We start from the raw sequence: 13,696 nt of genomic DNA, 5'->3' as shown, positions 1-13,696 counted from the left end.
CTCTATTGCTAATCAAATATGTCAAGCAAGCAAGATTCGACTGTGAAATCATTTTTTCAATTTAATCTGAATTTCATTACAAAAGGCTATTTTGCTAAATCCAATAAAGTGTGAGTCAGGAATTCTGCTAACCTGTGTGTAGGATTAGCTACAAAAAGCATCCTGAAATTTTAAATTATCATTTAAGTTGAACCAAAGAGCATTAACAGTCTTGGTCTTTCTTGCCTATAATCAAATCTCTCTATCTCTGCCTTGTTACAGTGTAGAACATATAGTTAACAATGGTACCTTAAAAAAATGTTTAGAGAGTTTTCAAGCTTTTTGTAGCAAATATTCTATTTTGTGTAGAAGCTACTTCTGCAGGAAAACACCTTCATGCATAGGCGTGTTTGGTGACAGCCAGCAAGGTTCAGCAAGCCCATGTAGATGTTGTGAAGAGCTGATCCAAACGCTTGCTAGGCTGTCATCATAAAAGCGGTTTTCCTGTGATGGCAGTCAGTATTTGCCCACTCTTTTCCTGTTGATTTGAGATTTGGTGAATCACGATGAGTTAAAATAGTCTACCATTTTAAGACACATTATTCCTAAGCGGACAGACAATTTTCACTGCATGTTGGCCAGATGGAGTTCTCAGCCAGAATGCCTGATAGAAGTAACAGACAGCATTTCCAGACCTTGCATCTCAGAAGCTGCCTTCTGTGCTGCCAGTTTGTCTCTCTCGACTACCAAGTATTTTGCACTTCCTTGCCTTGTTGTCCTTCTTTCCAAGATAAAGCAGTTACATTCACTGAACTGTGCTTAGACTCTGGAAGGGAAGTTTTACAGTCAACGCGGAAAGTGAAAGGAATTAAAGACAGATGAAATGGAAACTAGGTTTGATAAAACAAGAACAGAGTGATTTAAGATTGCTGTGTTTCATGTATATTTTTCCACATAAGATTCTGCAGTTTAAATGTATACCATGAACTGTGCGCTAGTCAAAGCAACGTTTAATTCTTGCCTGGAAGAGACAGAGGGAAGTAAACATTAGCATTTACTAGATTTACTAGATGTTAGAAAAGGACATTACAGTGGAACTGTGAGCTTCATTTCAGATGCAGGCAGAATACAGAGTGTTACTGATAAAAGCCTTTAAAAGAAAAGGTGGGATACTGAAAGAACTGTGTTGGCTTAGAGGTAAAAATTCAGCAAATGAATGGGCGGATTAACAGGGAGGTTTCCTAGCAACTGGTTCATGATAATGAACTCGGTCTCACAGCAAGAGTAAGTATAATTCCCTCCAATTTAAGATACATATGTAAAAGTTTATTTAGTGCAAAGCAACTCAGAGTCTCATAAGGTTTATGAAATGGAAAAGAAAAAACCCACATACAGCTTCCTCTCAGTCAAGATGTGGAATAGTTAACAAAAATTGCCAACGGTAAGTTCTCTGCAAGCTTTTCTTTTCCCTCTGTAAATGACCAACATTAGGGCAATAGGTGTAATAGACAAATCTAAATGCATGCTTCTCATTAAACAAAGTATGTGTATCACATGCTGCTTGGAACACTTATGAATTTGGGGAATTCATTTGGAAATTGGAAATTTTTGGAAAGCCAAAACATCAGTTTAATCCGTAGGCCTTATAGAGGCCTTGTGACCTCTTATTACATGATAAATTGATATAAATATCCATTTTATGTTCAAAAAGTGATCCATTCTCTAAGACTTCTACCAAAAAAATACAGCTCCAAAGACAAGGAAAAGAAAGGGGAAAAAAGCCTTGAACCATTAATATTGCAGTATCTTTGTTTTCCACTACTCACTGTTTTTAATCCAGTCTAAAACCTGAGTCCACTCTTTTGTGTGCCAAGTTTTTATGCTATCCCTCCTCTTTTCCTGCATTATTCCAATTCTAGCAAAGTTCAGCACAGGGCTAATTTTCAGCATAAATAAAAGTGATGACTCTTCAGACATGTCTATACTGACAGCAGTTCAAAGAATCAGCTATGTATAAGGGACTCTCTATGCTAATAACCATAAGAAAGATATTGCAGTTGCTATTATGGCTCATTTGTACTACTTCTAATGCCTTTCCCACATAAAGAATTCCCTTCTTTCCCAATAAAGGCTTTTTAGGGCAACATGATGTAGTTCTCATATTCCAATGTATGAAAATGAGAATAGCAACAGCACCTGTCTCACTTAATGAAGCCTTTACTTACTGTTTCCATATGTTGTAAAACCTTTATATAAAGCCAGGATAAAAGCTAGAATACTTACGGTTATGCAGCATTTTATACCCAGAGGATATGTTAACCGTTACCAAACTGCTATTATATGATTTTTCTAAATGTTCATAACGGAGTCCCTAAAACTTGTAAAGAATTTTGGCACCACTGAAGAGCAAATAATATAGTCTTTTTTCTTCAGAAGTGCTGATCAAATGTAGCTCCTCCTCAGCATTTTCCATGATCTAGATGTTAATGTCTAAATATACATCCATTTGTATTAAACATAATGTGCTTAATTTCTTTGCACTCACATTTTAAGCAATGCTAGCTGCAGATCCTCTTATTCTGTAATAAACTTAAGTGTTTCATGGGGATGAATTCTGCTGCAGTGCTCCTACAGGAATGGTCTTTCTTCCAGTTGCTGTCAGTCTGCCCAGTTACACAGGTATGCAGATGAAATGCATGTATTTTCCTGATGAGACCATTAGTATTCATATAGTCATGAACCTTCCAGAACTTGAAGTAACAACTAAGATTTTTAACAGCTCCTTAGCAATAAAACCAGATGGCTGCTATCTTTTACGCCTTTTCCCCCACCTAACAACAACATGGCACACATTCCATGTAAAATACCTTCAAAGGAGAGAGAAGAAATGTGGACTGATTCTGGTTTTATCCTAATGTCTAAGGCTTTCTGTCAGAAGATTAATCATCTTGAATAACCCTGTTCCCAAAGGCTAATAAACACTAGACGAGTTAAAAACTTTGTATCCCCAAGCTGACTCCTTAGAGAAGTGCCACCGCGTGCTGTTCTTTTACATTTACAGCTGCAGAAAATTATTTTCCATAACTGTGATGTAGGTTAGCTGTAAAGGCTTTGGGAACACCAGAGTAGAAATACAGGAATTGCATTATGGCCTGACCAGGCTGAGCATCTTGCCTCCAGGTATAGCATGATGAGGCTACTTCAAAAGGCAAAACGCTACCATTATTTTCACACTCTTAGATCTACAGGGTTATTGAGCTATAGATCATGCCCACGTTCACTTTGGTCTCAGTGGCAACTTTGATCTCCTACCTCTCTTTTGCTTCCTCATATTTGAGTATGGTTTTATGCGTTCTCACAAAACAGCTTGTCAAAATCTCCGTAACTGTTGCACAAGAAGTTTCTGAAATCCTTTACCAACATTATTCAAACTTTTGTACTTACAGATGAAGACAAAAGAGGGGAAAGGAAAAAATGTTTATCTAATCTATCTAGCATTTCCCCAAATGGACTCTAATTAGGCAAATTTGAAATCATTGCTTTCTATTTTGTACTTAGCTAATTTTCTACTTTCCCCCCAGTGCTGTCTGTCTCTGCTACATGAACACTCTGGCATTTTCTCTGACATGCACATGGTTGATTATCTGAGAAGTTTTCTTATCTGAGATTACAATAGACAGGATTTATCCTTTTTTGAAATGGAAGAGCCTACAGAGTTACTGTAAAGTAAATTTTTGTGGAAGCTGTATTGACAATACAATGGAAGGGACATTTTCTTTCTAAGTATCACCTTTGAGGCCAAAGCATGAAGAACGAAGTAGTAAAATACTGTAGCTATGATGGATAAAAAGATGTTGCAGAAGTAGAAAGCACTCTCATCATAAAGGTTACCCTAATACTTCTGAAAGATTCATCAGAGAGACTGGAAATTATATGAATTATGTAAAAATCTACAGAGAGATGGATTTGTGAACTGAAGATGCAAGTAAAAATCAATAACTTTTTTTCTCAATAAAGCTATAAAATTTCACCTGTAAAATAGGATATTCCATTAACCATTGACTAAATTTTAGCTCTGGTCACATAAGAAAACTCAAACCAGAAAATAAAAGGTTCTTAAAACCATAACTAAAGATGATCCCTTTATATAAGATATAGGAATAAGAGAAAGATGAAGAAAAGACTGAAATAAAATGCTTCACCCTATTTTTGAAATAGTGATGAACCTGATAGCTAATATGTAGTTGGGTAGCTAATGAGACTGCGTGTAGAATTAGAAAGAACTGTCCAAAGTAGAAATAAATTCTAAAGACTTAAGGGGCTCAAAGGATACAAAATAGACCTCCCAAAATTAGGAATTAGTAGGAATTAACAATGATATGTAGTAAAACAGATAAACAAAACTATTAATTTATGAGAAAAAATAATAGTAACCATTGCAGCAGTATCTTTAAAATAATAATAATAATAGTAGTAATGACAGCTGCTAATTTATTATATTTATGCTATCAAAAATTCAGTAAATATTATGCCTTGATGTTATATGAAATATTATTAGTTAAACATAGGGCAAGCCTTAGTTCAAATTCAAACGAAGAAAAGATGGTCTAAAGAGGATATATCAATAGATTGTGCTGAAAAGGAACTATCCTGCCTAGAAAGGAGAAAATAGCTTCTAAAAAACTAGATCTCAGAATCAATCCAACTTCATCTTGTTTTTATTGAGCTTGGTATAAAATATAAAAGCATGCTAATGACAACTGTATAGTAGAAAATTGACATATTACCAAAACATAAGAGGATGAAGATAACAGAAGGGAAAAATTATCAGGGCTTGTGAACTGAAATTATAGATAAGAAAGAAATTTAAGGTGTCATATTGAAAAGTCATGCGCATAGGGATTGATGGCTATAACCTAGGACCTCATATCTTGTAAATGATTGAAAAGGAAAGAGATCCGAGTAGAGCTACTCGACCACAGCACAAGTGGGCAAAAAACAGGCAAATATGAATCTGGCTATGATTAGTGATATACTTCCCAGAAAAGCTAGAGGAGTATCAAAATGCACACCTCTGCTAAGACTTTAGCTTGAATACAGGATACAGTTCTGGTCATTCAAGGTCAAAATGCCTCAAATTAGAGCCAGTGAAGAAAAATACCCATACTTATCATTCAAGGAGAGACTGGCAATGTTTTATTGGTTGGCAAGGTAAATAAAAAAATAAAATCTGAGAAGGAAAATGACTATGTTTTATAAGTATATCTTAAAAGAAAACATGAATGAGGAAGGAGTATTTACAATAAATTGTAGTGCTATCATTAAAAAAGTGCTTGAATTAGAAAAATATTGTTAAAATGATGCTTTGAAATGGAACAAAAGAAGTAAAAAATGATGAAACATAATGATAAAGCTCTATCAGTTCCTGTCAGGGATTACATCACACGATTGCTTGTGATAGCAAGATTCATAGATTCAAAGACCTAGGAGGTTTCTTTCAGCTCTGTGACCTACATCTAACATGAAAGAGTGGACTAGATTCTTATAAAAGAATCTGAATTAATCATGGTAGCTTTCTTATTATCCCTTAAAATCAAAACTTTTCAAATTTATTAGAAAACAAGAGATTATTTACCTTTGAAAATTAATCAACAATACCGGCTTTCTAGACAAATAACAACAAAATGAAAAATAAAAATATGAAAATGCATAACATAGAAACTTGATATATTGAAGGTTTTAAAACAAGACATGGTTCACAAGAAGCAATTAATGTCCAAAAAGTTTAGCATGTTAGGACTGCACATCATACACAATAGCAAAGATGAGGAAATTTAGAGCGAGTTACAGGAAATGTTGAAATTTTGTCAGAATTACCTCTTTGAGATTCAAAAAGAAAAGCAAGACATTGAAAATTGATTTTAGGTTAATTTTTCATTTGACTTTTAGGAGAAAAAAATATTTTGAAAGGAACAAGAATTTTGTTAAAACTGTTGATATCATCATCAAAAATTGCAAGTATTTTAAGCACACAGAGTTGAAAAAGTAGACTGTAATTGCTACACTAACCATGTGCTCAGGGTGACTTTCATTTATACTATGTCCTTTCCCTGAGTAGAAAGAAACTATTAGATCAATAATATCTATGGACTTGAGCTCACTAAATCTGATGGAATAAAATTTATTGACTCCGGTAAGCTTTGGATAGAACAATGATTTTGTACATGCACACTGTCACACCATCTCTTGAATTCCTAAAATAATAAAGAAATTATTAGAAAAAAGCCATTCATCCTCTAAAAGGTTGTTCTGTTTTCCATTTTGCTCTTTTCTACTCTTAATTTGGGGGCATTGTAATTACTGTTGAGTCAAACACTGGTATCAATAAACATCAATGAAGACTATCTTTTAAAGTATTGTGATTTTATTCCAGATATATATTACAAGCATCACTGCACTGTAGGGAAAGGGAAGAGGGGGAGGAAGAAAGAGCCTTAATAAGACCTTTCTAGTACCAGGGATTGCACACAAAATATTTCTGTTTGGCTTCTAAATGAATTTCTTTGTGCTAGTTTAGAATCATTTTCTTTGTGCATGCAATTATGCAGAGAGTGCTTTAAGCAAAGCCAGAGTTATTAAAAAAATGGAATCCTCTTCTTTAATCTCTATTAATAGCTGTGTAAATTCAGTGCTCCAATAATCCTCAAAAGAGCATATTAGGGCACATAAACGTTGTTAAGATGAAAGCTGCAATCACATATTTCTCACACTGTACCAAACACCCTCACAAATTACCTTGAACACACAGATTTACTAAATTTTAAACTGGCACTTTACCCCTGTTGCAGCAAGCATCCTCGGCAGATTTAATGATCAGGAACATCCTTCTGGTGCACGCTGGGCGCTACGGCTGCAGGGTAGAGACCGCGGCAGACACGGTATCGGATGAAGCAGAGCTGCTTGTTCGGGGTGAGTACTGCTAACAGTGCAGGCTGAAGCCATGATCACCAAAAATTATTGCACCAGAGATTTTAAGTGTATGGTCTTTAGGGACATTTGTGCTGTACCCTAGCCTCAGATTTTGTAGTACTGAAATCACCTGTGATTAGCTTGTCTTTGAAAAAGGTGCCTTGGTGAACTGATCCACAGACATGGCAAGCAGAAACGAAAGTCAGTTGGTAAACAGGCATATGATCTTAACAGATGCAGTAGCACAAAAAGTATATCAGATTACTTAAATATAAGCAATTATTTACAAGTTTGTGCAAGGTAGGTATAATGGATTCTGTGCCGCTATATATTTTATCTTCCTTAGAAGAAGGGACCACTTAGCATTCTGTAAAATGAAAGACAACACAACAGAATTCCCTAATACGAAGGGGACATTTTCTTCTCACATAGAATTGAGGCAAACAAATTTTGGCTGAACCTTTAGGCTCAATCCTGAAACCTATTAAGTTGCTTTACCTTTAATTTGAAGTTCTTGGTGACACACAGGAGCATGCAGTTGTTGTTCTGCGGGATCCCAGATCATATCAAGGACACCAACCAGCCTGCAATAAAGTGATGCTATAGCACCGTGCCTGCACTTCCTTAGGGAGGGAATTTCTGCACACTGTGCTAGGTTTTGTGGGTGTGTGGGTACATGGCAGGAAGGTGATGGGGTGGGTGCTCCGTGCATCCTGGGAGCCGAGCACTTGCAGCCCACTTACTAGCATTAAAACCGGGGACAGCTGTCAGGTCAAAATACATGGATGTCTTTTAGGTAGTACATCTGGATAGCCTCGCTGGGTAGCATACAATTTTTAAAAGCTTAATAAATCAAGGTAGATATTTTATTAGCATTTGAAAAACTCCAGGTTAAAAAAGAAAAAGAAAAAAACTAAAAAATTTAAAGATTATCATATTTCAAAAATACTTATTTTACCTTATTCCACCACTTCTGTAGACTTAATGTTTTCATATCCATCATCTTTATGATCAATATATGCTTTAAATGGTAAAGAATGTTTCTGGCTGAGTGCAGGGCTCTTCATGTTTTGATGAGAATAGCCATTAAATATCTCCATAAATTCACTGTGAGGACCATCAGATTTATATGAGCTATGACACTACTGGGATGTTATCCAGTTGCCTCAACATAGGCATATAATGCCATTTTAGTTGTCTTATGGAATCTGAACCATCCTTGCGGGGCATGCAAGTCTTACGTGCTACCTTTGCCTCTCTCAAATGAGAGCTGGAGGCAAGGAAATCTCACCTTTAATGCCATTGAACTTACTGAGTGACAAAAATCCCTTAGCTCACTACTATCTAGGATACCATAGTCTGGCTACTAAATTGTTTTTTCAATAATATGGATTATATTTTTATATAAATGAGCTTTTATAGTTGCTATAGAACATAAATGTTTTTTTCTGAGCAAGAGATTTGAAATAAAAGCAAAAAGGACATTATAAGCAGTATTAGAATGGATGTATACAGATGTTTCTTTAACGTGTCACTTTGCTGATGAAATTAAAGCTATGACTGCTTTATAATAGGATTTAAATTCAGAAATGCTTTGCTTATTATGTTCTCCTTTCCTTGTTTATGTGACTGGATAATTATAAGATACAGTAAAAAATGTATGTATCACTTTCACAAGCTCGCTTATATTGTGTGAATGCTTTTGTCCTGATGTAGAATTTGGTTTTCATTAGATTATAGGATATGGTTGATTTGTTGAAGTGGTTAATTTCCTTAAGATAACTTTAAAATTTATGCAAATTGAGGACATAAGATCCTATAGTGCTAGTGGATTTCAACAAATGTAGGATGATTTTATTTTGTTTTGTATTGCAACAAATGTATAAAGCAAAATTAATCCAAAGTTGTTAGCAATTTCTCATTGTAGACTTCAGCATTTCAAGAAATCCAAAATATTTAAGAGACTCAAATCTATCATTATACTGCTAGAGGTATTTTATTTTCATTTCAGTATCTCTCATTCTTTTTTCTCCACATATCTCAGTTCATTGAGTGCACGAACTGGTTGCAAGGAGACACTGTCTGATGATCCTAAATTACAGCATCCTGCAAACTTCTTTAGGTTTAGTTTTTGGAGATACCAGACATTGCTTAGGAGAAGAATCTACCAGCAACAAGTTATGTAGAAAACTCACTTCCACGATGCAGTCAAGTTAGTGAAATCCAAAGTCATATTATTCCTTATAACAAGTGTAGTTTCTAGATAGAATAATTTCATTTTAAATGTATTGTAAAACATTTTCTCTGTGTTTTAAATATTACAGCCCATGGTCAAAGCAAGATACCAAAAGCATTATTCTAAACTCTCAGAGGCACCAATATGAGAAATGTTCCTGCATGTGCTTATTGTGACCATATTCTCTGCCCCATTTTCCCTCTACAGAAAATGCCAGATTTGAATGCTGCTATGGCATGCCAAGATATACCGTATCAGCATTTCAATCACTAGTTATATTATAAGGTTCCTCTGATATTTATTAACGTGTCATTGTAATTTGGACTTTAAAGATTTTTATGTTTGCAACATTTCCACAGGAAATAAACTGGATACGTGGAATGAATTAAATGAAAATCATCCAATTTTCCCTATTAGATATTCATGAATATCAGTATTACTACTATAACCAAACTGACTAAATTCATACGGAATCGTGTGTTCAACTGATGCATTGGGTTTAAGTCAAAGGACAGTTTTCTGGAACTTTATTATAAGGGACTCGGGAGACAACTGTGCTTCACTGCAGCCTCTTCAAGTGGAAGAAAAAGAATGAAAATTCTTTGCAAAATCCTACTGCTTGTAACTGGTGAATGAATATTCAAGAGACAGACATTCACTCCGCAATTTCAAGTGATTGTAGTGCCTCATTATCTTTTCTTGCGAAGAAAATATGGATTATCCTTAAAAAATATTTAGCTTTTATAAAACAGTAATTGCTAGTTGCTCTATTGCAAGATCCCTTGAATATAGCCCAGGGATCCTGTCGTTATCACTGTATAGTCATTCTTTTTTGCCTGGCACCATACAGTAAAAATTAAATTCTAAAATGTGACTAGTTAAAAACACTCTGAGGCATAGAGAGTGAATATGCCAAGTAAATCTCAATTCTTTTGCCTCTAAATACTTAAAAGTAGGTAATTAATGGTGCAAATAGATTTCCAAATGTAATACCTCTCTGTGTGTGTGTGTGCGTGTGTGTGTGTGTGCATGTGTGCGTGCACACACACACACACGCACACACAAGAAATAGACAGCAAGTTTCTATTCTGCAACTTTCTACACTAGGTTCAAAAATTTTCAAACTATTTTCAAACTATTTTCAAAATTACTATCTCATAGTTTTCACTTTTGAATATATATTTGCAATGAAATATATGTCCAGCATGATTTCTATAATGATTTTTATCTAGTCAATCTCCTTTAGGCATGCTTCAAAAACACTTCAAAAAAATTCTAGAGAATGTTTGGCCAAAAATCAAGATTTGTACCCCTCTAGCATCCACTATTCAAAACTAAATACTACTCTAAGTACTTTGAAATTATGATTGATATATATTAAAGTAAGAAACACCATTTAGAAGTCCCTAATAGTATTTCTGCTCCTCAAAATACTGTTTTGCTGGTCAAAGTCTTATTTTTCCCTTCCTGCTTTATTTTTCAAACATGGTCATGAAAGTCCTTATCATGGTCCCCATTATGGTCATGATGTCCAGATGTTCTGCTGGCAGCAGAATGACTGTACCTGTCATGCCATATATTAGTTTATCAGCCAAAGTGTCCTGTATTTAAATTTTGGTATGAGTTATGACTGAAAGTATTTTAGTAGTCTCATTCTAGTGAACAGGGGCCTTCAGAGGACTGCTGTCCTAATGGCATCATCTGCTGAGATTCAGGTAGGCTAATACAAATTAAATGGAATCTTGTAGCCAGGCACCTGAGGAAATAAGTAATTGCCCACTTAGTTTTAGCAAGCACTGCTACTACCTAATTTGCAAAAGCATTTCCTCTCCAAAATATGGCACTGCAAGTTCCTCTGCATTTCATCATTGCAAGTTGTTCTTATTATTAACTACTTAAATAAATAAGACATTATCTTTTATTCAGTTCTTATAAAATTACTTTTTTTATGGTTCATTTCACCTGCTCTAGCACCTAAGCCCAAGAAAGCTATGTAGAAAGTTCTTGTTTCTGTGGCTGACAACCCTAGAGGCATCTGAAAGCTCACAACACATCCTCCTGTCCACTGGATGCCTTGAAGTTTCTTAAGTATTTTGACTTGGGCCTCTGTGCATACAAAAGCTCCTCAGCTGGGCAGTGTCATCCATCCGAGATTCAAGGTAATCCAGAATCTAGGGGGAATACTACCCTACTTCTGTATAAGTCCCCGCAGAGGTCTTTTATACACTCCCTGAGTGTAGGATGAGATCATCATCCACACAGGATGGACAGGATTCCACTCAAAGGCCAGGAGCCACAAGCCACTGATTTAAGGCAGAGGAGATGATGCCCACCATTTAGAGGCCAGTTTAGTTCTTTCAGCATTCGCCTATGATGTTGGATATGCTCTTGTTGTTCCCTTAGATCCTGTCTCAGAACCAGATTTCTCCTCCTCAAGAGTGTGCCATAACTGCAGGCAGGATATTAGCAGGATAAAGGTACATTCAATCCTCTTTTTGAGGCTGAGGAATCAGGAGCACAAGTCAGGAGACAAGCAAATGGGAGCCTGACTTTGTAGGGTAGGAGTTAGGGTCTATTCCAGCAGCCCCAGTGTTGGTTTCTTTCATTCAGTTGGTCATGACACAAAAAGTGGGTGTTGTCCTGAGGTAGGGGGACCATTGTCAGCAGCTAACATCGACACATTGAAGCATGAACTTGAAATTTAATTTCAAATTCAATTTGAATTTAAATACAAAAAGCTAAATTTTAAACATACATTCCTCCTCACTGGATTTCCACCCTAGCAGGGGACTGAGGCAGACAATAATAAAGTCTAAAATGTCATTACACAATTTTCTGGAAGACAGTCTTCAGAGTCTGAAGCAGTAGAAAAAGGCACAGAGGACAGACTGACACAATTCAAGGACATCCAGAAGAGAAAGCAGCTTTTCACTACGATAAGTTGTGGCACCAGGCTTGCACAAATGTGCTGCGTTAAAGGAATCACATAAGATGAACTAAGTATGTCTGATGGGCAAAGAAATAGTTTTACTGGAGTGCATTAATACTGCAAAAGTCACAGCAATGGACTTACATCTCTGACACTAAGTCATTGCTTGACTTCACTGCCTTTATGCTCTCCATTGTTTGCTAACCTGAGGAAAAATGTGTACAGAATAGCTGTTTGTCATGCTAACAAGGATGTTTACACAAGATATGTACTACACAGTCAACAAACATTTGCCCCAGCACATGAGGACTAGTCGGTCATTTAAGAAGAAGCAGCAATTTATGTTTTTTATGAATGTCACTTCCATTTTTGACATCAATCCAAGAAAGGTTTGCTCACGTCATGTGCCTTGTTTGGCTACCAGCCTTCATTTTATCCACCCAGATCTTATTTCACTGATCAGCTTTCAGTGAATATTAACTATTAGGGATGTGGAACAGCAGAATGTTTCAGCTTGGCCAGTTTTCCATCCATCATTGGCACCCCTGTGCCCATTGCTAGCTCTGTACTGATTTTTAACAAAGTGATTACCAAAGAAAAAGGCTCTAATACAAGATAAATATGCATGTCATGTTCTGACACTAATGATATGATCACAAATGTGGTTACCGCACACCCAAGTACCAGCCAGGAGACTTGCATCTCACAGATGTCTCAGGTGATATCATAGCCAGCAATGTGTCAGATTTCCTTAAGACAATGCCTGCTCAGTAAGTTAGTTTGGTTTTAAAGCCTGTCTTCCAAAAAGCTTTTATTATGTTCTTATTTTCCCATTATGCTGTCAAATTTTGAGGCAATCTGTGCATTATTTTTTTCTTTTTATCACAAAAGATGTCTTCATGATCCTGCACTTCCACCATATTTAAATGTGGAGCGATTTAAAACACCAAATACTTCTGTAATGAAAAAGGCTGACAGAGGGTGCTAACCTTTATCACTTTACCTTTATATTAAATATTAGCATTGGTCCAATCAACTACATTAAAGGACAGTAGTGCATTTCACCTTGTGGTTATTTAATGTATCAGTACAAAATCTGTTATTTATATGGAGATTTTTTAGAAAACTCTAGCAGAACTCATAACTCATAGCTAAGAGAGAAGGCTACTTCTTACCAGTCTTCCTACATTCACTTTTGGCAAAAAGTCCAGTCTTGAAAGAAATAACTTAGTTTCTAATGAACTCACTGAATGGTTCTTTTATCATAGGCTACCATAGGAGAAAGATTGAGTAACAGATCTTCTACCAGCAGCAGTTATTGTATATTCCTTGCTCCTTCTTCTGTAAGTTTGAAGAATCAGCTTAGAAAAGCATCTGTACACTTCAGCAAACGAAAATAGAAGTAAGAGTCAGGGATGCCACAGAGGAGTGTAACAAACTTTTACAAAGATCGGTCTGAGGCTTCCTATAGACTTTCTGCTCGGCTGAGATGAGCTGAGTGGTGCCACCGCCACAGCAGCAGTTTCAGAGCGCACCAGGAAACTCCGACATAGCAAAGGATCATTGCGAAACTCAGCTGGGTA

At 36.0% G+C, this 13,696-nt stretch overlaps 1 protein-coding gene across 1 annotated transcript in view; it reads left to right on the top strand.

Annotated features, from left to right (window-relative positions):
• Nucleotides 1-13,696, top strand: part of CNTN5 (contactin 5) — a 660,492-nt gene that overhangs the window by 594,259 nt on the left and 52,537 nt on the right. Inside the window, exon 17 of the mRNA XM_062567302.1 lies at nt 6,828-6,948. Coding sequence (XP_062423286.1) covers nt 6,828-6,948 — 121 coding nt within the window. The remainder of the gene's footprint in view (nt 1-6,827; nt 6,949-13,696) is intronic.

Source organism: Rhea pennata, chromosome 1, assembly GCF_028389875.1.
Source record: "Rhea pennata isolate bPtePen1 chromosome 1, bPtePen1.pri, whole genome shotgun sequence".
NCBI classification, from domain to species: domain Eukaryota; kingdom Metazoa; phylum Chordata; class Aves; order Rheiformes; family Rheidae; genus Rhea; species Rhea pennata.
Note: the sequence above shows the minus strand (reverse complement) of the source record. Positions and strands in the feature narration are given on the sequence as shown.